General features: G+C 41.8%; 1 protein-coding gene across 3 annotated transcripts; it reads right to left on the bottom strand.

The window, feature by feature from the left end:
- Positions 1–39: 39 nt before the first annotated feature.
- On the bottom strand, positions 40–22807 carry LOC139563539 (JNK1/MAPK8-associated membrane protein-like). 3 transcript variants are annotated; one of them, XM_071382281.1, is made up of 7 exons: positions 22512–22791; positions 21019–21098; positions 20729–20883; positions 9431–9637; positions 8978–9159; positions 2486–2562; positions 40–2357 (listed from the first exon to the last, which is right to left on the bottom strand). In XM_071382281.1, exons 1-7 carry the CDS (start codon positions 22513–22515, stop codon positions 2139–2141), a joined length of 924 nt encoding a protein of 307 aa, XP_071238382.1. In that variant the 5' UTR covers positions 22516–22791; the 3' UTR covers positions 40–2138. The 3 variants fall into 3 exon arrangements, with proteins under 3 accessions (XP_071238382.1, XP_071238381.1, XP_071238383.1); XM_071382280.1 differs by having other exon boundaries at positions 1260–2357; positions 20729–20895; positions 22512–22792; XM_071382282.1 differs by lacking the exon at positions 9431–9637 and having other exon boundaries at positions 1260–2357; positions 20729–20895; positions 22512–22807.
- Between the last annotated feature and the right edge of the window lie 1106 nt (positions 22808–23913).

Here is a 23913-nt window from a genome sequence, read left to right as displayed (position 1 = left end):
ATTCTTATTTCAGAAAAATCATAACACTTTATAACACACAGCATTTCACAAGTTTAATTGAACAATACATTTTACAATAGTCAAAATTGTAGCTAGTCAAGTCCTCGTTCTGTATGTTTTAAAATTACACTGCAATAAAATTATATATTTCTAATAAACACATCCATTGTCATCTATTTACAAGCATTCTATGAGCATGCATAAAATACATTCACAATTTAATTTCCTTACTATCCAACAAGCGTATTTCTCCAACATCATTTACGGGGAAACAGCAGTATAATTTTCATTCCATTTTTGATCAAGCAAAATAATGGAACTATATTCCACTTGGCTTGTAACATAATATTAGGTTATAATAAACTATTTTATCTGCCACTGGACATATGCATGTGTCACGGCTCCTCCTCTGCATTGCAGGGGCGGTTCCTCCTGCAGGCAGAGGAGGGTCGTTAGTGATTGGAGCCACCTGGGCTCAGGGTATTAACTGCTTCACTAATCACTTCTCTCTCTCTCTGTTCCTCCAGGTATGATCCTGTTTTGTTTGTTCCTTTGTAGTTGTACATAGTCATATTTACACACACAGATTCACGCATCCATGCACTTTACATACACTTTACATTATGATACTTCCACACCTCATTCCTTTTTCTTTGTTTAAAGTTAATAGTTTTGGTTTAGAATAAAGAACCTTTTTAATTGGCCTATACCTGTTGTTCGTGTCCCCTCATTCTTGTCACAGGCCGGCTCATAGCCTGTGACAAAAATGAGGGGACACAAACAACAGGTATAGGCCAATTAAAAAGGTTCTTTATTCTAAACCAAAACTATTAACTGTAAACAAAGAAAAAGGAATGAGGTGTGGAAGTATCATAATGTAAGGTGTATGTAAAGTGCATGGATGCTTGAATCTGTGTGTGTAAATATGACTGAGTGAAAACTATGTACAACTACAAAGGAACAAACAAAACAGGATCATACCTGGAGGAGCAGAGAGAGAGAGAGAAGTGATTAGTGAAGCAGTTTATACCCTGAGCCCAGGTGGCTCCAATCACTAACGACCCTCCTCTGCCTGCAGGAGGAACCGCCCCTGCAATGCAGAGGGGGAGCCGTGACACATGTGTTCAGAGTTTTTGGCACATTAGATTTAGTTTAAGAACATCTAACTCAACTTAAACTATTGGACAATCCAGAGACCATCTTTGATTGCACTGCAACAATCAAGGATATCTGAGCTTAAAACAATCAAGGATGTTGAGCATATATGATTTTTTTATTTTACTAGGCAAGTCAGTTAAGAAGAAATTCTTATTTACAATGACGGCCTAACCCCGGTCAAACCCTAACGACGCTGGGCCAATTGGGAGTCCCATAGGGCGGCGCACAATCATGGCCGGTTGTGATGCAGCCCAGGATCGAACCAGAGTCTGTAGTGATGCCTCTAGTACTGAGATGCAGTGCCTTAGATCGCTGAGCCACTCAGGAGCCCAAAATAATATGACAGAGTGAATATCTATATACAAAACACTTCTCAAAACAGCCTCAATGAGGAACAGTACATCTTAGGCCTTAGGTTGTAAAGACAACATTCATGTGGACACAATACCATTCAATAATAAACACTTTAAATATATGGAGCTTTGTAGTTTATAGACATACAGTATGTACACATGTTGTTTGTATTCCCACCTTAGTTCTAGGAATATCATAAAATCTTCCTTTTCACTGTGAGAGGAATATCAACTATCAACACTGCATGCAGCAGTCATCCTTCTACCATACTCAGAGAAGGCAGTAAAGGCTAGCATCCATATATCTCCATGGACAACACCTCCTGAATTGATAGACAGGTGGACATTAAAGGTAGACTCAGCAATATCACATAGACGCAGAAAGTAAACAGCAAAGTGGGTAAATTTCCGCAACAACTAAGAGCGTTGATGCACAAAGCTCAACTTCTCCACTGTTTTGGTCCAGCGTCTCCCATGCTGTAAGAGGGTGAAGTGTACCCCTGAACATGCACAGAAGGCGTGTGACCGAAATCTTGCGTCACGCTCATCTCAATATCTGCGGTGCTGCTCGTGGCAACATCAATTCCCTGAGTCTAACTTTAATACCCACATCCATCTATAATAGTTCTAGTGGCCGTTGCCACCTTCTGACAGAATCCGGCAAGGTTCAGTGAACCTGGCAGTGAGCAGGTAGAAAAGGGCGGGTCCAGGTACCAGGGCCAATAGAGGTAGGTCCTGCTCCAGTTTATCCAATCGGGAGATGGAGATGATGCCATACGCGTGAAGGAGCCAATGGCTGAAGAGCACCACCAACCTCTTCTTCTTGGCAGCGAGATTCTTGAAAGACTATGGATAGGAGTAAAGGGAGGAAACACTTAGGAAATGGGATATGTGCTCAAACAATTATATTGACTGAGCTGATATCAAACTTAAAAAATGTTGGTTAGGGAAATATAAAATACGCAGTTTCTTGCCTGTATTTCTGAGGCTGACATGTACACTGCCAGGGTAACCAGGGACAACACCAAAATAATGTATGGAAAAGCATAATCTGAAAAACAGAAAGCATCAAGCTTATACCACAATCACATGGCAAGACCTTTAGTCTCGCCTGCCCAAATCTTGTCTCATTGCCTCGACTATTGGAAGTCTGGAGAACTTCAGTATTGGATTTAGTTTTTAGGATGGCTGTTAACTAGTGATGGGGGGTGAAACAATACAGTCAGATAACGTGCTATTATTTAGTACAATATTATATAGCTACCTTGACACCAAGTATCTATATATATATATAAATAAATAAATATATATATATATATATACAGTGGGGAGAACAAGTATTTGATACACTGCCGATTTTGCAGGTTTTCCTACTTACAAAGCACGTAGAGGTCTGTCATTTTTATCATAGGTACACTTCTACTGTGAGAGTCGGAATCTAAAACAAAAATCCAGAAAATCACATTGTATGATTTTTAAGTAATTAATTTGCATTTTATTGCATGACATAAGTATTTGATACATCAGAAAAGCAGAACTTAATATTTGGTACAGAAACCTTTGTTTGCAATTACAGAGATCATACGTTTCCTGTAGTTCTTGACCAGGTTTGCACACACTGCAGCAGGGATTTTGGCCCACTCCTCCATACAGACCTTCTCCAGATCTTTCAGGTTTCGGGGCTGTCGCTGGGCAATACGGACTTTCAGCTCCCTCCAAAGATTTTCTATTGGGTTCAGGTCTGGAGACTGGCTAGGCCACTCCAGGACCTTGAGATGCTTCTTACGGAGCCACTCCTTAGTTGCCCTGGCTGTGTGTTTCGGGTCGTTGTCATGCTGGAAGATCCAGCCACGACCCATCTTCAATGCTCTTACTGAGGGTAGGAGGTTGTTGGCCAAGATCTCGCGATACATGGCCCCATCCATCCTCCACTCAATACGGTAGAGTCGTCCTGTCCCCTTTGCAGAAAAGCATCCCCAAAGAATGATGTTTCCACCTCCATGCTTCACGGTTGGGATGGTGTTCTTGGGGTTGTACTCATCCTTCTTCTTCCTCCAAACACGGCGAGTGGAGTTTAGACCAAAAAGCTCAATTTTTGTCTCATCAGACCACATGACCTTCTCCCATTCCTCCTCTGGATCATCCAGATCGTCATTGGCAAACTTCAGACGGGCCTGGACATGCGCTGGCTTGAGCAGGGGGACCTTGCGTGCGCTGCAGGATTTTAATCCATGACGGCGTAGTGTGTTACTAATGGTTTTCTTTGAGACTGTGGTCCCAGCTCTCTTCCGGTCATTGACCAGGTCCTGCCGTGTAGTTCTGGGCTGATCCCTCACCTTCCTCATGATCATTGATGCCCCACGAGGTGAGATCTTGCATGGAGCCCCAGACCGAGGGTGATTGACCGTCATCTTGAACTTCTTCCATTTTCTAATAATTGCGCCAACAGTTGTTGCCTTCTCACCAAGCTGCTTGCCTATTGTCCTGTAGCCCATGCCAGCCTTGTGTACAGTGAGGGAAAAAAGTATTTGATCCCCTGCTGATTTTGTTCGTTTGCCCACTGACATTGAAATGATCAGTCTGTAATTTTAATGGTAGGTTTATTTGAACAGTGAGAGACAGAATATCAACAAAAAAATACAGAAAAACGCATGTCAAAAATTTTATAAATTGATTTGCATTTTAATGAGGGAAATAAGTATTTGACCCCTCTGCAAAACATGACTTAGTACTTGGTGGCAAAACCCTTGTTGGCAATCACAGAGGTCAGATGTTTCTTGTAGTTGACCACCAGGTTTGCACACATCTCAGGAGGGATTTTGTCCCACTCCTCTTTGCAGATCTTCTTCAAGTCATTAAGGTTTCGAGGCTGACGTTTGGCAACTCGAACCTTCAGCTCCCTCCACAGATTTTCTATGGGATTAAGGTCTGGAGACTGGCTAGGCCACTCCAGGACCTTAATGTGCTTTTTCTTGAGCCACTCCTTTGTTGCCTTGGCCGTGTGTTTTGGGTCATTGTCATGCTGGAATACCCATCCACGACCCATTTTCAATACCCTGGCTGAGGGAAGGAGGTTTTCACCCAAGATTTGACGGTACATGGCCCCGTCCATCGTCCCTTTGATGCGGTGAAGTTGTCCTGTCCCCTTAGCAGAAAAACACCCCCAAAGCATAATGTTTCCACCTCCATGTTTGACGGTGGGGATGGTTTCTTGGGGTCATAGGCAGCATTCCTCCTCCTCCAAACACGACAAGTTGAGTTGATGCCAAAGAACTCCATTTTGGTCTCGTCTAACCACAACACGTTCACCCAGTTGTCCTCTGAATCATTCAGATGTTCATTGGCAAACTTCAGACGGGCATGTATATGTGCTTTCTTGAGCAGGGGGACCTTGCGGGCGCTGCAGGATTTCAGTCCTTCACGGCGTAGTGTGTTACCAATTGTTTTCTTGGTGACTATGGTCCCAGCTGCCTTGAGATCATTGACAAGATCCTCCCGTGTAGTTCTGGGCTGATTCCTCACCATTCTCATGATCATTGCAACTCCACGAGGTGAGATCTTGCATGGAGCCCCAGGCCAAGGGAGTTTGACAGTTCTTTTGTGTTTCTTCCATTTGCGAATAATCGCACCAACTGTTGTCACCTTCTCACCAAGCTGCTTGGCAATGGTCTTGTAGCCCATTCCAGCCAAAATTAGATCTACAATCTTGTCCCTAACATCCTTGGAGAGCTCTTTGGTCTTGGCCATGGTGGAGAGTTTGGAATCTGATTGATTGATTGCTTCTGTGGACAGGTGTCTTTTATACAGGTAAGAAACTGAGATTAGGAGCACTCCCTTTAAGAGTGTGCTCCTAATCTCAGCTCGTTACCCGTATGAAAGACACCTGGGAGCCAGAAATCTTTCTGATTGAGAGGGGGTCAAATACTTATTTCCCTCATTAAAATGCAAATCAATTTATAACATTTTTGACATGCGTTTTTCTGGATATTTTTGTTGTTATTCTGTCTCTCACTGTTCAAATAAACCTACCATTAAAATTATAGACTGATCATTTCTTTGTCAGTGGGCAAACGTACAAAATCAGCAGGGGATCAAATACTTTTTTCCCTCACTGTAGGTCTACAATTTTATCCCTGATGTCCTTACACAGCTCTCTGGTCTTGGCCATTGTGGAGAGGTTGGAGTCTGTTTGATTGAGTGTGTGGACAGGTGTCTTTTATACAGGTAACGAGTTCAAACAGGTGCAGTTAATACAGGTAATGAGTGGAGAACAGGAGGGCTTCTTAAAGAAAAACTAACAGGTCTGTGAGAGCCGGAATTCTTACTGGTTGGTAGGTGATCAAATACTTATGTCATGCAATAAAATGCAAATTAATTACTTAAAAATCATACAATGTGATTTTCTGGATTTTTGTTTTAGATTCTGTCTCTCACAGTTGAAGTGTACCTATGATAAAAATTACAGACCTCTACATGCTTTGTAAGTAGGAAAACCTGCAAAATCGGCAGTGTATCAAATACTTGTTCTCCCCACTGTATATATATAGTACCAGTCAAAAGTTGGGACACACCTACTCATTCAAGGGTTTTTCTTTATTTTTTTTCTATATTGTAGAATAATAGTGAATACTTCAAAACTATGAAATAACACATATGGAATCATATAGTAACCAAAAATGTGTTAAACAAATCAAAATATATTTTATATTTGGAGATTCTTCAAAGTAGCCACCCTTTGCCTTGATGACAGCTTTTCACACTCTAGGCATTCTCTCAACCAGCTTCATGAGGTAGTCATCTGAAATGCATTTCAAATAACAGGTGTGCCTTGTTAAAAGTTAATTTTTGGGGCCTCCCGAGTGGCGCAGTGGTCTAAGTCACTGTGCCACTAGAAATTCTGGTTTCGAGTCCAGGCTCTGTCGCAGCCGGCCACGACTGGGAGAACCATGGGGCGGCACCACAATTGGCCCAGCGTCGGTATGTCCTTGTCCCGTCGCACTCCAGCGACTCCTGTGGCGGGCCGGGGGCATGCACACTGACACGGTCGCCAGGTGTACGGTGTTTCCTCCAACACATTGGTGCGGCTGGCTTCCGGGTTAAGCGGGCATTGTGTCAAGAAGCACTGCGGCTTGGCTGGGTCGTGTTTCGGAGGATGCATGGCTCTCGACCTTCGCCTCTCCTGAGTCCGTACGGTAGTTGCAGCGATGGGACAAGACTAACTACCAATTGGATACCACAAAATTAGGGAGAAAAAGGGGTGTAAATATATATACAGTTGAAGTCGGAAGTTTACATACACTTAGGTTGTAGACATCGTTTTTCAAAAACTCGTTTTTCAACCACTCCACAAATGTCTTGTTAACAAACTATAGTTTGGCAAGTCGGTTAGGACATCTACTTTGTGCATGACACAAGTCATTTTTCCAACAATTGTTTACAGACAGATTATTTCACTTATAATTCACTGTATCACAATTCCAGTGGGCCATAAGTTTACATACACTAAGTTGACTGTGCCTTTAAACAGCTTGGAAAATTCCAGAAAATGATGTCATGGCTTTAGAAGCTTCTGATAGGCTAATTGACATCATTTGAGTCAATTGGAGGTGTACCTGTGGATGGATTTCAAAGCCTACCTTCAAACTCAGTGCCTCTTTGCTTGACATCATGGGACAATCATAGGAAATCAGCAAAGACCTCAGAAAAATACATTGTAGACCTCCACAAGTCTGGTTCATCCTTGGGAGCAATTTCCAAAAGCCTGAAGGTACCACGTTCATCTGTACAAACAATAGTACGCAAGTATAAACACCATGGGACCACGCAGCAGTCATACCGCTCAGGAAGGAGACGCGTTCTGTCTCCTAGAGATTAATGTACTTTGGTGCGAAAAGTGCAAATCAATCCCAGAACAACAGCAAAGGTCCTTGTGAAGATGCTGGAGGAAACAGGGACAAAAGTGTCTATATCCACAGTAAAATAAGTCCTATATCGACATAACCTGAAAGGCCACTCAGCAAGGAAGAAGCCACTGCTCTAAAACCGCCATAAAAAAGCTAGACTACGGTTTGCAACTGCACATGGGGACAAAGATCGTACTTTTTGGAGAATTGTCCTCTGGTCTGATGAAACAAAAATAGAACTGTTTGGTCATAATGACCATTGTTTTGTTTGGAGGAAAAAGGGGGAGGCGTGCAAGCCAAAGAACACCATCCCAACTGTGAAGCACAGGGGTGGCAGCATCATGTTGTGGGTGTGCTTTGCTGCAGGAGGGACTGGTGCACTTCACAAAATAGATGGCATCATGAGGGATGAAAATTATGTGGATATATTGAAGCAACATCTCAAGACATCAGTCAGGAAGTTAAAGCTTGGTCGCAAATGGGTCTTCGAAATGTACAATGACCCCAAGCATATTTCCAAAGTTGTGGCAAAATGGCTTAAGGACAACAAAGTCAAGGTATTGGAGTGGCCATCACAAAGCCCTGACCTCAATCCTATAGAAAATTTGAGGGCAGAACTGAAAAAGCATGTGCGAGCATAGAGGCCTACAAACCTGACTCAGTTACACCAGCTCTGTCAGGAGGAATGGGACAAAATTCACCCAACTTATTGTGGAAGGCTACCCGAAACGTTTGACCCAAGTTAAACAATTTAGAGGCAATGCTACCAAATACTAATTGAGTGTATGTAAACTTCTGACCCACTGGGAATGTGATGAAAGAAATAAAAGCTGAAATAAATAATTCTCTCTACTATTATTCTGACATTTCACATTCTTCAAATAAAGTGGTGATCCTAACTGACCTAAAACGGGGAACTTTTACTCGGATTAAACGTCAGGAATTGTGAAAAACTGAGTTTAAATGTATTTGGCTAAGGTGTATGTAAACTTCCGACTTCAACTGTATATATACACACACACAAATATTCAATATAATTTATTTCCTTCTCAATGCATTTGAGCCAATCAGTTGTGTTGTGACAAGGTAGGGTTGGTATACAGAAGATAGCCCTATTTGGTAAAACATAATTCCACAGATGTCTCAAGTTGAGGTGTGCAATTAGCATGCTGACTGCAGGAATGTCCACCAGAACCATTGCCAGAGATCACACAGGCCACAATATTTGATGGGTTTGATAAGTAGAAATGTGTCACTAGTTTCCATGGAGTCTGCATGGAAACTAGTGACACATTTCTACTTATCAAACCCATCAAATAGTGTGGCCTGTGTGATCTCTGGCAATAGTTATGGTGGACATTTTATTTTTGGTCTTCCTGTGGAGAACTTCCCCAGGCATTGGAACAGAACGTGAGATGCCTAGGCTTCCGAGGCGACAAGACCTATGGCCTTAAAATAATGCATTTCACATAAATCAATTATGTAACCATAAATACTATATAAATGGAAACCGAACCTGGTTGGCCCGAATCAGACCGGACCCTTATTTGAAAGCATACTCACAGAGCAGGCCGCCTCCCACAGCTTGCAGGACTGTCAGGATAGGGAAGAAGTAGAGAGCAGCGTAGATGCTCTTGAAGCGGTCAGATTTCCCCAGACCACAGGCGATCTTCTTGACCAGAAGTGGACGCAGCAGCATCATGAACACCAGGCAGAAGGCGTAGTAGATCAACACTATAGTGTACCTGCGGATACAGAATAAGTCCTGTTATTCAATGAACAAAACATCTCACTGTGCTTGATGGTGCGCACACTGCTCTGAAGCTGAACATGCCAACCAATTTCATATGTTCAGCTCATATCAGTTGATGATGAGACTGTTTCCAGATAGAGACGGAAATTAATCCTGGACTAAAAAGCTATTTCAGCATGCTTTGAGTCCAGGACTAACTGAGAAACCAGCCCTAAAAGTGCATAGATCCAATTCATGACGTTGACGAGCCATAGGCTACTCACAGGGGAAAGACAGCTTCCTGTGTGCAGTGTAGAGTGGTGATGTAGTCTGGGCTGGGGTTGTACAGCATGGTGTACCAGTCTGAAAGCATCTGTACTCTGCAGGACCTGATAGACAGCAGACCCACTGGGTCGTTGACCAGCAGAGTCACCATAGCCGCAGCGCTGCACTCAAACAGGGCTGTGATGTGTTGGAAGAGGGCACTGGAGCTTCAGAAAGATATACATAATATCAGTAACATTAACGTGAGTTACCAAGTAGACTACTACAGGACCATGTTAAACTCCTTTCATAAAATACCTCTACAGCAGTGTTGGGGAGTAATGAACTGCATGTAGTTCAACCAGTAATTCAACTACATTTTGCAGTAGCTTGATGGTAGACGAACCAAATTCAAAATCTTGCTAGTGTTTTAAGTAGTTAATTACTTTTTGCCATGTAGCAAAAATAAAATACAATATGGGTGAAGTAGTCAAGAATTTCCTTTCTTTTTCAGCATCAGACATGCCTAATTCACACTTGAAACATAGTTTTTGTGTTTAATAGGCTAAATTACACATTCTGTTAACAGCTGACTCCAGAGTAATCTGTTCTTGCAATTTGTAGTCTAAGACATTTCAGATTTCCATATGATAATTTATAACGAAGTAGCTTGGATGTAGTGAACTACTTTTTCAAAGTAACTTTAGTTAAATGAACAGTTTTATTCTTTAAAAAAATGGTAGCTTTAATGCAACTTAACTTCTTTCACAAGTAATTGGTAACTTGGTCAACTATATTTTCAGAGTAGCTTCCCCTACACTGCTCTACAGTAAATGTCACAATATGTAGTCTATTGGCCATGGGTATGACCAGTGGAGCTAAAAAGCATCCAGTGTTCATGGATGCAATGGGATGCCAGGCTTCCCCCCCAAAAATTACTAAGAAAAAAAAATAACATACTAAATAATTTCTTTCATCTCTCTGAGTTTCATAAACTTCCTTACATTCTTAAGAAGCTGAATGTATCTCACCAGAGAAAGAATCCGAGCGAACAAAACCCTCCAAAAAAGTGTCAAGGGAAGCAAGTTTGGATTTGGCTTCAGACCAATCACATCACAAACCAAATGTCATTATTGACAGAAAAAAATGGAATTGTTGCATATCGTTGTGTTGTTGTCCTCCGGTGTCTAGTTAGCTATTTTTGGTATCTTTTAGTTGTCACTAGGGTTGCAAAGGGTCAGAAACTTTCCTGTAAATTTCCAGGAAATTTTCCATGGGACTTTAAGCCCGGGAATGTTGGGAATTTTGCTTTTAATTCATCAAAAAAAGTTAGCTTATAACAGTGAACCTTTTTTGTGGGATACACATAAGGCAATTATAGGTCTTGTGGCATATTTTGGTTAAACTATCCCCAATTCAATGGAATTGCAAGCCTCTGCATACACAGTGCACTCTTCTATCACATGTACAGTTGATTCTCAAGATCTTGCACACTAATGAGATGCTATTGAGCCCACACTACTACACTGTCTGAGCCAAGGACCACATCCTTTCTGGTAAGTTTTGATTACAATACTGGGTGGGGTAAATATATGTTATATGACATACATGATTTTTTGTTAACTAGTAAATAGTAGCCTACAGCAAAGTGTGTTTAAATAATTTCTAACTTGTTAACAACTTCTGCTAGTTAGTTTTTGCTACCATGTGGGTTTTAGCTTGCTTGAGCCTGCTAACTGAGTGTTAATTCACCTACAGGTTTCATTTTAAAACATTCATCTTACAAATGAGTTGTTTAATCTAACTGCTTAACTATTTATCTGTACATGGAATTGTATTTTGTTTTATTTTTACAATTTTTTTGTTGTAATCTTTAGAGGAAAATGCCACAGGCACTATCTGATGTGTGGAGACATTTCACTGCAGCTAATGTAGAAGGAAAAGCTGTGTACATTTGCAAATACTGTGCCAAATCATATGTGAAGAATGCAACAAAGATGCAGAATCATCTGGCCAAGTGCATACAATTCCCTCAGCGCTCACAACAAGCAACCTCTTGTCAGAGGTCCCTCTACTTCTATTCGAGATGGAAATGATGAATCTGACACCTTATCAATAGCAACAGCTCTTGGTCCTCCTGGAATCAGAAGTTTTTGTTGACTCAATGGAGGAACGTAGTCAGAGAAATGCTGATGAATGTCTTGCTCGAGCTGTGTATGCAACTGGTTCACCTCTGATGCTCACAGGCAATGTGTATTGGAAGAGATTTCTGAATGTTCTTCGATTTAAATCATTCACAATGTCTACTAATGATAAGGTAAAATGTTTATGTTTCCATATGATATGGTAAATATATCCAATGCAAAAAACAGAACGACAGATTTTTACCTTGTCAGCTCGGGGGATTCAATCTTGCAACCTTACAGTTAACTAGTCCAACGCTCTAACCACCTGATTACAGGAGCCTGCCTGTTATGCGAATGCAGTAAGTCAAGGTAAGTTGCTAGCTAGCATTAAACTTATCTTATAAAAAACAATCAATCAATCATAATCACTAGATAAACTAGTAATATCATCAACCATGTGTAGTTATCTAGCGTGTCCTGCATTGCATATAATCGATACGGTGCGTACTGTTGCTCCAATGTGTACCTAACCATAAACATCAATGCCTTTCTTAAAATCAATACACAGAAGTATATATAAACCTGCATATTTAGTTAAAAGAAATCCAGGTTAGCAGGCAATATTAACCAGGTGAAATTGTGTCACTTCTCTTGCGTTCATTGCATGCAGAGTCAGTGTATATGCAACAGTTTGGGCCGCCTAATTTGCCAGAAGTTTACATAATTATGACATAACATTGAAGGTTGTGCAATGTAACAGGAATATTTAGACTTATGGATGCCACCCGCTAGATAAAATACGGAACGGTTCCGTATTTCACTGAAAGAATAAACGTTTTGTTTTCGAGATGATAGTTTCCGGATTCGACCATATTAATGACCTAAGGCTCGTATTTCTGTGTGTTATTATGATAGAATTAAGTCTATGATTTGATAGAGCAGTCTGACTGAGCGATGGTAGGCACCAGCAGGCTCGTAAGCATTCATTCAAACAGCACTTTCGTGCGTTTTGCCAGCAGCTCTTCGTTGTGCTTCAAGCATTGCGCTGTTTATGACTTCAAGCCTATCAACTCCCGAGATTAGGCTGGTGTAACCGATGTGAAATGGCTAGCTAGTTAGCGGGGTGCGCGCTAATAGCGTTTCAAACGTCACTCGCTCTGAGACTTGGAGTGGTTGTTCCCCTTGCTCTGCATGGGTAACGCTGCTTCGAGGGTGGCTGTTGTCGATGTGTTCCTGGTTCGAGCCCAGGTAGGAGCGAGGAGAGGGACGGAAGCTATACTGTTACACTGGCAATACTAAAGTGCCTATAAGAACATCCAATAGTCAAAGGTTAATGAAATACAAATGGTATAGAGAGAAATAGTCCTATAAGTCCTATAATAACTACAACCTAAAACTTCTTACCTGGGAATATTGAAGACTCATGTTAAAAGGAACCACCAGCTTTCATATGTTCTCATGTTCTGAGCAAGGAACTTAAACGTTAGCTTTCTTACATTGCACATATTGCACTTTTACTTTCTTCTCCAACACTTTGTTTTTGCATTAAAATTGCTAAAATTGATTTTATTGATGTATTATATTAAGTTAAACAAAGTGTTCATTCAGTATTGTTGTAATTGTCATTATTACAAATAAATAAATACAAATCGGTCGATTAATCGGTATCGGCTTTTTTGGTCCTCCAATAATCGGTATCGGTGTTGAAAAATCATAATCGGTCGACCTCTAACACCAACACCAACTACAACACTTCTCTTGCCAATTGGCCTGGACCCTTTATCGACACGGAGCCCCGCCGATCTATCATGACTGGTCTGCTGAAGTAACTCGGCCGATGTGCTCTCAACCGGCCTCTGCGTCGTTGGTGATGATCCATCTGCTAGCCCTGGCCTGCTAGCTCCCTGAACACCGTGTCTCCCGCTCGCTCAACGTAGTAATCGACTAGCGAACGGTTCCCTGTTTCATCTATTGCTCTTCATTGGACCCTATGATCACTCGGTTACACAGTCGATGCCTGCTGGACTGTCCATTAACACGGTACTTCCTTTTGTTTATCTATCTGTCTGCCCCAGCCTCAAACTCAGGCCCTGTGTGTAGCTAACTGACTCGCTCTGCCCATTCGTTGTTGTTGTCCTAGCTGTTTACCCGTTGTTGTCTCACCCGTTGTTGTCTTAGCTCTCCCAATCAACACCTGTGATTGCTTTATGCCTTTCTCTAATGTCATTATGCCTTGAATACTGTTGTTTAGGGCAGCTCTCATTGTTGTATTTTGCTGCGGAGCCCCTAGTCCTGCTCAACATGCCTCGGATAGCTCCTTTGTCCCACCCCCCACACATGCGGAGACCGCACCCAGCTTAACTGGCGCCTCCAGAGATCCAACCTCTCTCATCGTCACTCAATGCTTAGGTTAACCCCCACTGTATTCGCACCCTACCATACCCTTGTCTGTACACTATGCCCTGAATCTATCCTACCACGCCCAGAAATCTGCTCCATCTTTTCTCTGTTCCCAACGCACTAGACGACCAGTTCTTATAGCCTTTAGCCGTAGCCTCATCCTACTCCTCCTCTGTTCCTCTGGTGATGTAGAGGTTAACCCAGGCTCTGTGTGTCCCCAGGCGCTCTCATTTGTTGACTTCTGCAACTGTAAAAGCCTTGGGTTCATGCATGTTAACCTGTTTGGGATAGGGGGCAGCATTTTCACTTTTGCATGATATGCGTGCCCAGAGTAAACTGCCTGCTACTCTGTCCCAGATGCTAATATATGCATATTATTAGTAGTATTGGATAAAAAACACTCTTAACGTTTCTAAAACTGTTTGAATGATGTCTGTGAGTATAACAGAACTCATATGGCAGGCAAAAACCTGAGAAAAATCCAACCAGGAAGTGGGAAATCTGAGGTCTGTAGTTTTTCAAAGCTTGGCCTACCGAATACACAGTGTCTATGGGGTTAAGTTGCACTTCCTAAGGCTTCCACTAGATGTCAACCGTCTTTAGAAACTTGTTGTTTCAGGCTTCTGCTATAAAGGAGGGGCTCATGAGACCTGTTTGAGTCAGTGGTCTGGCAGAGTGTCTCGGGCTCGTGACGCGCACTTCCGACAGAGTTAGCTCTCGTTCCAGTCATTTGCTACAGACAATGGAATTCTCCGGTTGGAAAATTATTGATGATTTATGTTTAAAACATCCTAAAGATTGATTTCGTACATCGTTTGATATGTTTCTACGACCTGTAACGGAACTTTGAGTTTTTGTCTGGACCTAGTGCTCATGAAGATGGATTACTGGGCTGAACACGCTAGCAAACAAGTGGCTACTTGGACATAAATTATGGACTTTATGGAACAAATCAGTCATTTATTGTCGAACTGGGATTCCTGGGACTGCATTCTGATGAAGATCATCAAAAGGTAAGTGAATATTTATCATGTTATTTCTAACTTCTGTTGACTCCAACATGGCGGAAATTTCTTTGGCTGGATTTGGCTGGATTGGGCTCTGAGCGCCGTACTCAGATTATGCTTTTTCCGTAAAGTTTTTTTTAAATCTGACACAGCGGTTGCATTAAGGAGAAGTCTATCTTTAATTCTGTGAATAACACGTATCTTTTATCGATGTTTATTATGAGTATTTCTGGGATTTCTGTGTCTATCTGCAAGATCACCGGATGTTTTGGAATCAAAACATTACTGCACGTAACGCGCCAATGTAAACTGAGATTTTTGGATATAAATATGCACATTATCGAACAAAACATACAGGTATTGTGTAACATGATGTCCGATGAGTGTCATCTGATGAAGATCATCAAAGGTTAGTGATTAATTTTATCTATATTTCTGCTTTTGTGACTCCTATCTTTGGCTGGAAAAGTGTGTTTTTTTTACTTGGCTCTGAACTAACATAATCATATGTTGTGCTTTCGCTGTAAAGCCTTTTTAAATTCAGACACGATGGGTAGATTAACCAGATGTTTCTCTTTCATTTGCTGTATTGGACTTGTTAATGTGTGAAAGTTACATATTTCCCCAAAATATTTTTGAATTTCCCGCGCTGCCTTTTAAGCGGAATGTTGTCGAGGGGTTCCGCTAGCGGAACGCCTGCGCTAGAAAGGTTAACATCAGAAGCCTCCTCCCTAAGTTCGCTTTATTCACTGCTTTAGCACACTCCGCCAACCCTGATGTGCTAGCCGTGTCTGAATCCTGGCTTAGGAAGCCCACCAAAAACTCTGAAATTTCCATCCCCAATTACAACATTTTTCGTCAAGACAGAACTGCTAAAGGGGGCGGAATTGCAATCTACTGTAGAGATAGCCTGCAGAGTTCTGTCACACTATCCAGGTCTATGCCCAAACAGTTTGAGCTTCTACTTTTAAAGATCCATCTCTCCAGAAATAAATCCCCCACTGTTGCCGCTTGTTATAGACCCCCTCACCTCCTAGCTGTGCCCTGGACACCATATGTGAATTAATTGCCCACATCTATCGTCAGAGTTCGTACTGCTTGTTGACCTAAATTGGGATATGCTTAACACCCTGGCCATCCTACAATCTAAGCTATATGCCCTCAAGCTCACACAAATTATCAAGGAACCTACCAGGTACAACCCCAACTCTGTAAACATGGGCACCCTCATAGATATCATCCTGACCAACTTGCCCTCTAAATACACCTCTGCTGTTTTCAACCAGGATCTCAGCGATCACTGCCTCATTGCCCTCGTCCGCGGTCAAACGACCACCCCTCATCACTATCAAACGCTCCCTAAAACACTTCTGCGAGCAGGCCTTTCTAATCGACCTGGCCCAGGTATCCTGGAAGGATATTGACCTCATCCCGTCAGTAGAGGATGCCTGGTTGTTCTTTAAAAGTGCTTTCCTCACCATCTTAAGTAAGCATGCCCCTTTCAAAAATGTTTTTATCTAAGAACAGATACAGACCTTGGTTCACTCCAGACCTGACTGCCCTTGACCAGCACAAAAACACCCTGTGGCGTACTGCACTAGCTTCGAATAGTCCCCGCGATATGCAACTTTTCAGGGAAGTAAGGAACCAATACACACAGTCAATTAGGAAAGCAAAGGCTAGCTTTTTCAAACAGAAATGTGCATCCTGCAGCACTAATTCCAAGTTTTGGGACACAGTAAAGTCCATGGAGAATAAGAGTTCCTTCTCCCAGCTGCCCACTGCACTGAGACTAGGAAACACTGTCACCACTGGTAAATCCACGATAACTGAGAATTTCAATAAGCATTTCTCAATAGCTGGCCATGCTTTCCACCTGGCTACCCCAACCCCGGCCAACAGCTCTGCACCCCCTGCAGCAGCTGGCCCAAGCCCGCTCCTGTTTCTCCTTCACCCAAATCCAGACAGATGATGTTCTGAAAGAGCTGCAAAATCTGGATCCCTACAAATCAGCTGGGCTAGACAATCCGGACCCTCTCTTCCTAAAATGATCCGCCGCAATTGTTGCAACCCATATTACTAGTCTGTTCAACCTCTCTTTCATATCGTCTGAGATTCCTAAAGATTGGAAAGCTGCCGTGGTCATCCCCCTCTTCAAAGGGGGAGACACTCTAGACCCAAACTGTTACAGACCTATATCCATCCTGCCCTGCCTTTCTAAAGTCTTCGAAAGACAAGTGAACAAACAGATCAGCGACCATTTCGAATCCCACCGTACCTTCTCCGCTATGCAATCTGGTTTTCGAGCTGGTCACGGGTGCACCTCAGCCACGCTCAAGGTACTAAATGATATCATAACCGCCATCAATAAGAGACATTACTGTGCAGCCGTATTCATCGACCTGGCCAAGGCTTTCGACTCTGCCAATCTCCATATTTTTATCGGCAGACTCAACAGCCTTGATTTCTCTAATGACTGCCTCGCCTGGTTCACCAACTACTTCTCAGATAGAGTTCTGTATGTAAAATCGGAGGGCCTGTTGTCCGGACCTCTGGCAGTCTCTATGGGGGTGCCACAGGGTTCAATTCTCAGGCCGACGCTTTTCTCTGTATATATCAATGATGTTGCTCTTGCTGCTGGTGATTCTTTGATCCAACTCTATGCAGACGACACCATTCTGTAAAATCTGGCCCTTCTTTGGACACTGTTTTAACAAACCTCCAAATGACCTTCAATGCCATACAACACTCCTTCCGTGGCCTCCAACTGGTCTTAAATGCTAGTAAAACAAAATGCATGCTCTTCAACCGATCGCTGCCCGCACCTGCCCGCCTGACTAGCATCACTACTCTGGACGGTTCCAACTTAGAATATGTGGACAACTATAAATACCTAGGTGTCTGGCTAGACTGTAAACTCTCCTTCCAGACTCACATTAAGCATCTCCAATCCAAAGTTAAATCTAGAATCTGCTTCCTATTTCGCAACAAAGCCTCCTTCACTCATGCTGCCAAACATACCCTCGTAAAACTGACTATCCTACAGATCCTTGACTTTGGCGATGTCATTTACAAAATAGCCTCCAACACTCAGCAAAATGGATGCAGTCTATCACAGTGCCATCCGTGTTGTCACCAAAACCCCATATACTACCCACCACTGCGACCTGTATGCTCTTGTTGGCTGGTCCTCGCTACATATTTGTCGCCAAACCCACAGGCTCCAGGTCATCTATAAGTCTTTGCTAGGTAAAGCTCCGCCTGGGTAAGGTTTATGACACCCCCATAAATACCTTTCTCCCTTCCCTCTCTCTCTGACTCTACTGAAGGACTCTTGAATAGCCTTTGTTAAACATAGAGTCTGGGAACATCAAACAAGTGGGGGGAAAGGAACCATATTTCGGTAATAGAAGCAGTTGAAAATATGCGTTGGTACTTAATGAATATGATGTCAGTTCGGTTGTCATCTGAGACATTATGACTGATGACAGGACGACATAAACTGTATCTGGGAAAGTCTACACATTATAGTTATCAGATTCACATGGAATTGTTGTGCAATTTAAATGTTTAAATATGACACTATTTGTGAAAATAATAATTTAATTTTAGCTTCAAAATTAGAGATTTGGGTTTTCATAAAGTTAGAGCGCTGCTCAATCAGTGGCCCGCCCCTGTGAAGAGACATGGGTTATAAACTATGAAACACACCCTTCTCTCCCTCCACTATATAAGCCCTTGACGAAAATGTAACCATCGGTTCCGAGGACGATAGGACGACAGTCCATACGTTGAAAAGGACTAACATTTCAACTACAGAACTAAGCCAACCTCAGCGTGAGCTTTGGTTGTGAATGGTATAAACTTTGAACTCTTACTCACTAAAGAAGTGAGACATCGTAGCCGTTGAGTTAGCAACAGCAGCTGTAAACGTGGGCTAAGAAAGGACGGACAGAGTATCCCATCTACCACACAACGACGACACTACAACGTATTCCGTTCACCACCAGAGACACTCTTCAAAGGACAAAGGACTCTGTTGGGCAACACGGCCTTCCATCTACCACCAACCTATTGAAGCGCAGCTCAGAGTAAATATTTATTGCATTTTCCTTTTCCAAATGGGCGGTAATTTAGAATGCATAAGATTCTGTATTTACGATAGAGTAGCTAGCTGCCTACGGCCCGATAGAGACATAGCTTCTCCCTTTGTTCGTCAAGTTTTCCCGCTCTTTCACTCAAACCCAACCCCTGTTCTTTGTGTAACCAGCTGTCATATCTGTTCCGTCCGCTAGGGACGTTTTCCTTTATGACATAATTTGTAATCAATGTATGATTAATTCGGTGTATATGTAATTCTGTGTGATTAGTTAGATAATGTGTGATTAGTTAGATAAATAAATAATTAAACCCAATTTTGTATTGCTGATTCAACTTGTTAGCCAGGGTTCATGAAGATAAACAAGAATTCTACGATGTTCAGATGAGACTGAAATAAGGTGACGATTAATAGACTGCTATTGATGTAAAATATTACTAGGTCTTTAAGAGTTTATTCGGAAGATAACAGCTCTATAAAACACTATTTCGTGGTGCCCCGACTTTCTAGTTAATTACATTTACATGATTAGCTTAATCAGGTAATATTAATTACAGAGAAAGGATTTTATAGACAGCATGTCATATCACTTAATCCGGCATAGCCAAAGACACGACAATAGCAACACCCACCCGTAGCACGCGCTCCAGCAGGTATATTTCACTGGTCATCCCCAAAGCCAACACCTCCTTTGGCCACCTTTCCTTCTAGTTCTCTGCTGCCAATGACTGGAACAAATTGCAAAAATCACTGAAGTTGGAGACTTATATCTCCCTCACTATATCTCCCTCACTAACTTTAAGCGTCAGCTGTCAGAGCAGCTTACCGATCGCTGCATCTGTACACAGCCCATCTGTAAATAGCCCATCCAATCAACCACCTATCTCATCCCCATATTTGTTTTTCTGATCTTTTGCACACCAGTATTTCTACTTGCACATCCTCATCTGCACACATATCACTCCAGTGTAAATTGCTAAATTGTAATTACTTCGCCACTATTGGCCTATTTATTGCCTTACCTCCTTACTCAATTTGCATACACTGTATACAGATTTTTATATTGTGTTATTGACTGTACGATTGTTTATCCCATGTGTAACTCTGTGTTGTTTTTGTCGCACTGCTTTGCTTTATCTTGGCCAGGTCGCAGTTGTAAATGACAACTTGTTCTCAACTGGCCTACCTGGTTAAATAAAGGTGAAACAAAAAAATATAATGAAAGATGTTGAAATGTTGGTGTTGAAATGTTGCTGGAATAGTGGAATCAGCTCGTTTTCTTTGAGACTTGCAGAAACTCTGTGGTTCTAAAATCAATAATTGTTTAGTAGTCCGAAATGTCGGAAACATTACCTTGCTTGACCATGCTGTAGGTCAGGTAACTGTTTGTTTCATGCAATATGTTTTGTGGACTTCACCGGACAGATGTTGCTCTCCAGTTTTGTAATGAAACAATGGTGTGGTTGAAATTATTCTGCCACTGTCTTTTTATTATCTCTGCCTTTAGCCCTATATCACGGTGCCAAGGCTTACGAACTAACAAGTTATTGAGCAAACGACGTAATTATCACAACAGATAGGTTGTAATGTTTTTTATTTATTTATGGATTAGCTTCTCCAGTGATTTAACCTACATGCCACAATTGGTTATGACTGCAGTAATTTGGGCTGAAAATGAGACATTACCTTTTCTTCCCAGAGTACCACTCGATGAAGAACCAGTGTAGAACCAGTGGCAGCATTGCCATGAAGCCCAGGTACAGCCAGTCATAAAGTTCAGGGGATTCTGTACACTTCTCACAGATCTTCTGCATGTTTGTCTTCTCTCCTCTGGGACATACCTGATAATTCAACTGCATTTTAGAGTATGGGTTTAGCCTAATACTAGGTTACAGAACTTAGTGCTACAGTAGTAGCTAGAATGCCCTTCCAACAGCTCAGTTGATTTGTTAAAATTCAGCTGGAACTATACTCACCCCACATTCTCCATCAAATGAGCCATTTATCAACATCTTGCCACAATAATGTCCCGGACAGGTTGAACTCATGGCTACGGCTGTAATGAAACAGTAATACAACAAGTCAGTTATTGACAATACTGCGGACATCTAACAATGTAGCTACATTACATGAACAAAAGTATGTGGACACCTGCTCGTCGAACATCTCAATGCAAAATCATCGGCATTAATATGGAGTTGGTCTTCCCTTTGCTGCTATAATAGCCTCCACTCTTCTGGGAAGGCTTTCCACTAAATGTTTGAACATTGCTGCGTGGACTTGCTTCCATTCAGCCACAAGCACATTACTGAGGTTGGTAAATTATGTTGGGCAATTAGGCCTGGCTCATAGTTGGCGTTCCATTTCATCCCAAAGGTGTTCGATGGGATTGACGTCAGGGCTCTGTGCAGGCCAGTCAAGTTCTTCCACACCAATCTCAACAAACCCTTTCTGTATGGACCTTTCTTTGTGCACAGGGGCATTGTCATTCTGAAACAGGACAAGGCCTTCCCCAAACTGTTGCCACAAAGTTGGAAGCACAGAATCATCTAGAATGTCATTGCATGGTGAAGCGTTAAGATTTCCCTTCACTGGAACTAAGGGGCCTAGCCCTAACCATGAAAAACAACCCCAGACCATTATTCCTCCACCAAACTTTACAGTTGGCACTAAGCATTGGGACAGGTAGCGTTCTCCTGGCATCCACCAAACCCAGATTCGTTCGTCGGACTCCCAGATGGTGAAGTGTGATTCATCACTCCAGAGATAGCATTTCCACTGCTGAAGAGTCCAATGGCAGCGAGCTTTACACCACTCGAGTCAACGCTTGGCATTGCGTATGGTGATCTTAGGCTTGTATGCAGCTGCTCAGTCATGGAAACCCATTTCATGAAGCTGACTTTGCTTCCAGAGGCGGTTTGGAACTCGGTAGTGAGTGTTGCAACCGAGGACAGACGATTTTTATACGCTATGCATTTCAGCACTCCGTGGTTCAGGTCTGTTAGCTTGTGTGGCCTACCACTTCGCAGCTGAGCTGTTGTTGCTCCTAGACATTAACACTTCACAATATCAGCACTTACAGTTGACCGGGCCAGGGCAAAAATTGGACAAACTGACTTGTTGGAAAGGTGGCATCCTATGACGGTGCCACGTTGAAAGTCACTGCGCTCTTCAGTAAGGCCATTCTACTGACAATGTTTGTCTATGGAGATTGCATGGCTGTGTGCTCGATTTTATACATCTGTCAGCAACAGGTGTGGCTGAAATCCACAAATTTGAAGGGGTGTCCACATACTTTTGTATATATAATGTAACGTTACTTATCACCTAAAAACTAGCAAGTATGTTGGTTAGCTAGCTAAAATAGCTAACTAGCTAGCTAGCGTTTCCTGGCTTAGGCTACATGGAGTAATATTCAAGTAATCACATCATTAAGCAGACACTTTCCAAGTATAATGTAGCTACATACCCATCTTATTATTCAATCTCCATACGATTTAGATGAATACTTAGTACATGATGTTTCCAAACAACGATTTCATTTCTGCTACAGCAACCGATAAACCGGAAGCTCCTGCTACAGTGGTTCGGTCGTCACTAGTTACCACAAGCACAAAGTCATAAACCCCGCCTATTTCTGCAATTGATCTTCTTAAAATTGTATTTTAAAGCAAACCTTAACCACACTGCTAACCTAATTCCTAACCATAAAGTTAATTTTTATTTCATGAATTGATACGATATACCCAATTTTGACTTTGTTGCTGTGGTACCTAGTGGAAACCCAATAGGTCTTCAATTTACTTCTTCGCCCTTTTTGGTTTGTATGCGTCAAACTGACTAAAGATACGCGCAACAGCTCTACCTTGGGTTCCGTAAGAATGCCAATCCCAATTTTAGCACTGTGGACAAATACTGATCAAATGATATTACTAGGGCTGTCAAATATTTTAATGGTTTGGTGTGTTTAATCTCGATTAATTGCAAATTCAGAATTTGCTCAAATTCAGCTGTAATTAAAAAAAATTATACAAAAAGCATCACAAGAATATTGACGTCTTGATTTTGTAAGATAAACTAAAGAAGCAAAATTGATAATGTACACACTTAAGCCTCGTTTACGCCTTGCGCTAACATGTGAGTTTTGTGATCATCTGATCAATATGATCTAATTACTATCTGATCAAAGTGTGTCGCGTCTACACATGATGTTAAAATGTCTCTCTTATCCGTCCACTGTGTCCACAGACCAGATTTCCTGGTGCCTCCCTGTATGCAAAATATTTGAAGATTTTTTCAATATAATGTGAATGTATTTATTTTAAGACAATTATTGATGCCATAAGTCAATGGTACTAGCTGTCAATAAAAAAAAGTATTGATTTTTTTACAAGCATTTCGCTTCATCTGCAATAACATCTGCTAAACACATGTATGTGACCAATAAAATCTGCACTTGATTGATTTCCAGATGGCTACCTGACTACCTCCGGAGGTGGTCAGGAAGATCTGATCAAGATTAAGATGTCTTAATCGTCTACACCTGTCTAAAATTTTTGGCCCAATCAGAATGTGGACAAGATCAGAACAAAGGATACACGTTAGCACCAGATGTAAGTAGGGCTTTTCTTTAACCTCAACGTCAACTTGGTTTGATCTTCACATTGTTGTATTTTTAGCTGTATATGTAGTATTTTTGATGTTTTCAGTATATTTTGAACACTTTCAGACAATGCACATAATCCCACAAAAAAATGTAAGACTTTATTTTAAAGGTACCTGATAAACTATTTATAAATTGTGTGTTCACCATTTCTTTATCATTAGTCCCGCATTTATAAACCATTTACAGATCATTAGTTAAGTCTTTG

This window comes from Salvelinus alpinus, chromosome 34 (genome assembly GCF_045679555.1).
Source record: "Salvelinus alpinus chromosome 34, SLU_Salpinus.1, whole genome shotgun sequence".
Lineage (NCBI taxonomy): Eukaryota > Metazoa > Chordata > Actinopteri > Salmoniformes > Salmonidae > Salvelinus > Salvelinus alpinus.
Note: the sequence above shows the minus strand (reverse complement) of the source record. Positions and strands in the feature narration are given on the sequence as shown.

Excerpts from the sequence above, each read along its gene's own strand:
- LOC139563539 (XM_071382280.1), bottom strand. Across the intron at positions 9,638-20,728 it reads TGGTACTCTGGGAAGAAAAG|CTCCAGTGCCCTCTTCCAAC; the intron begins GTAATGTCTCAT and ends ATCTTTCTGAAG. Across the intron at positions 2,563-8,977 it reads TGTGGGAGGCGGCCTGCTCT|ATTATGCTTTTCCATACATT; the intron begins GTGAGTATGCTT and ends TCTGTTTTTCAG.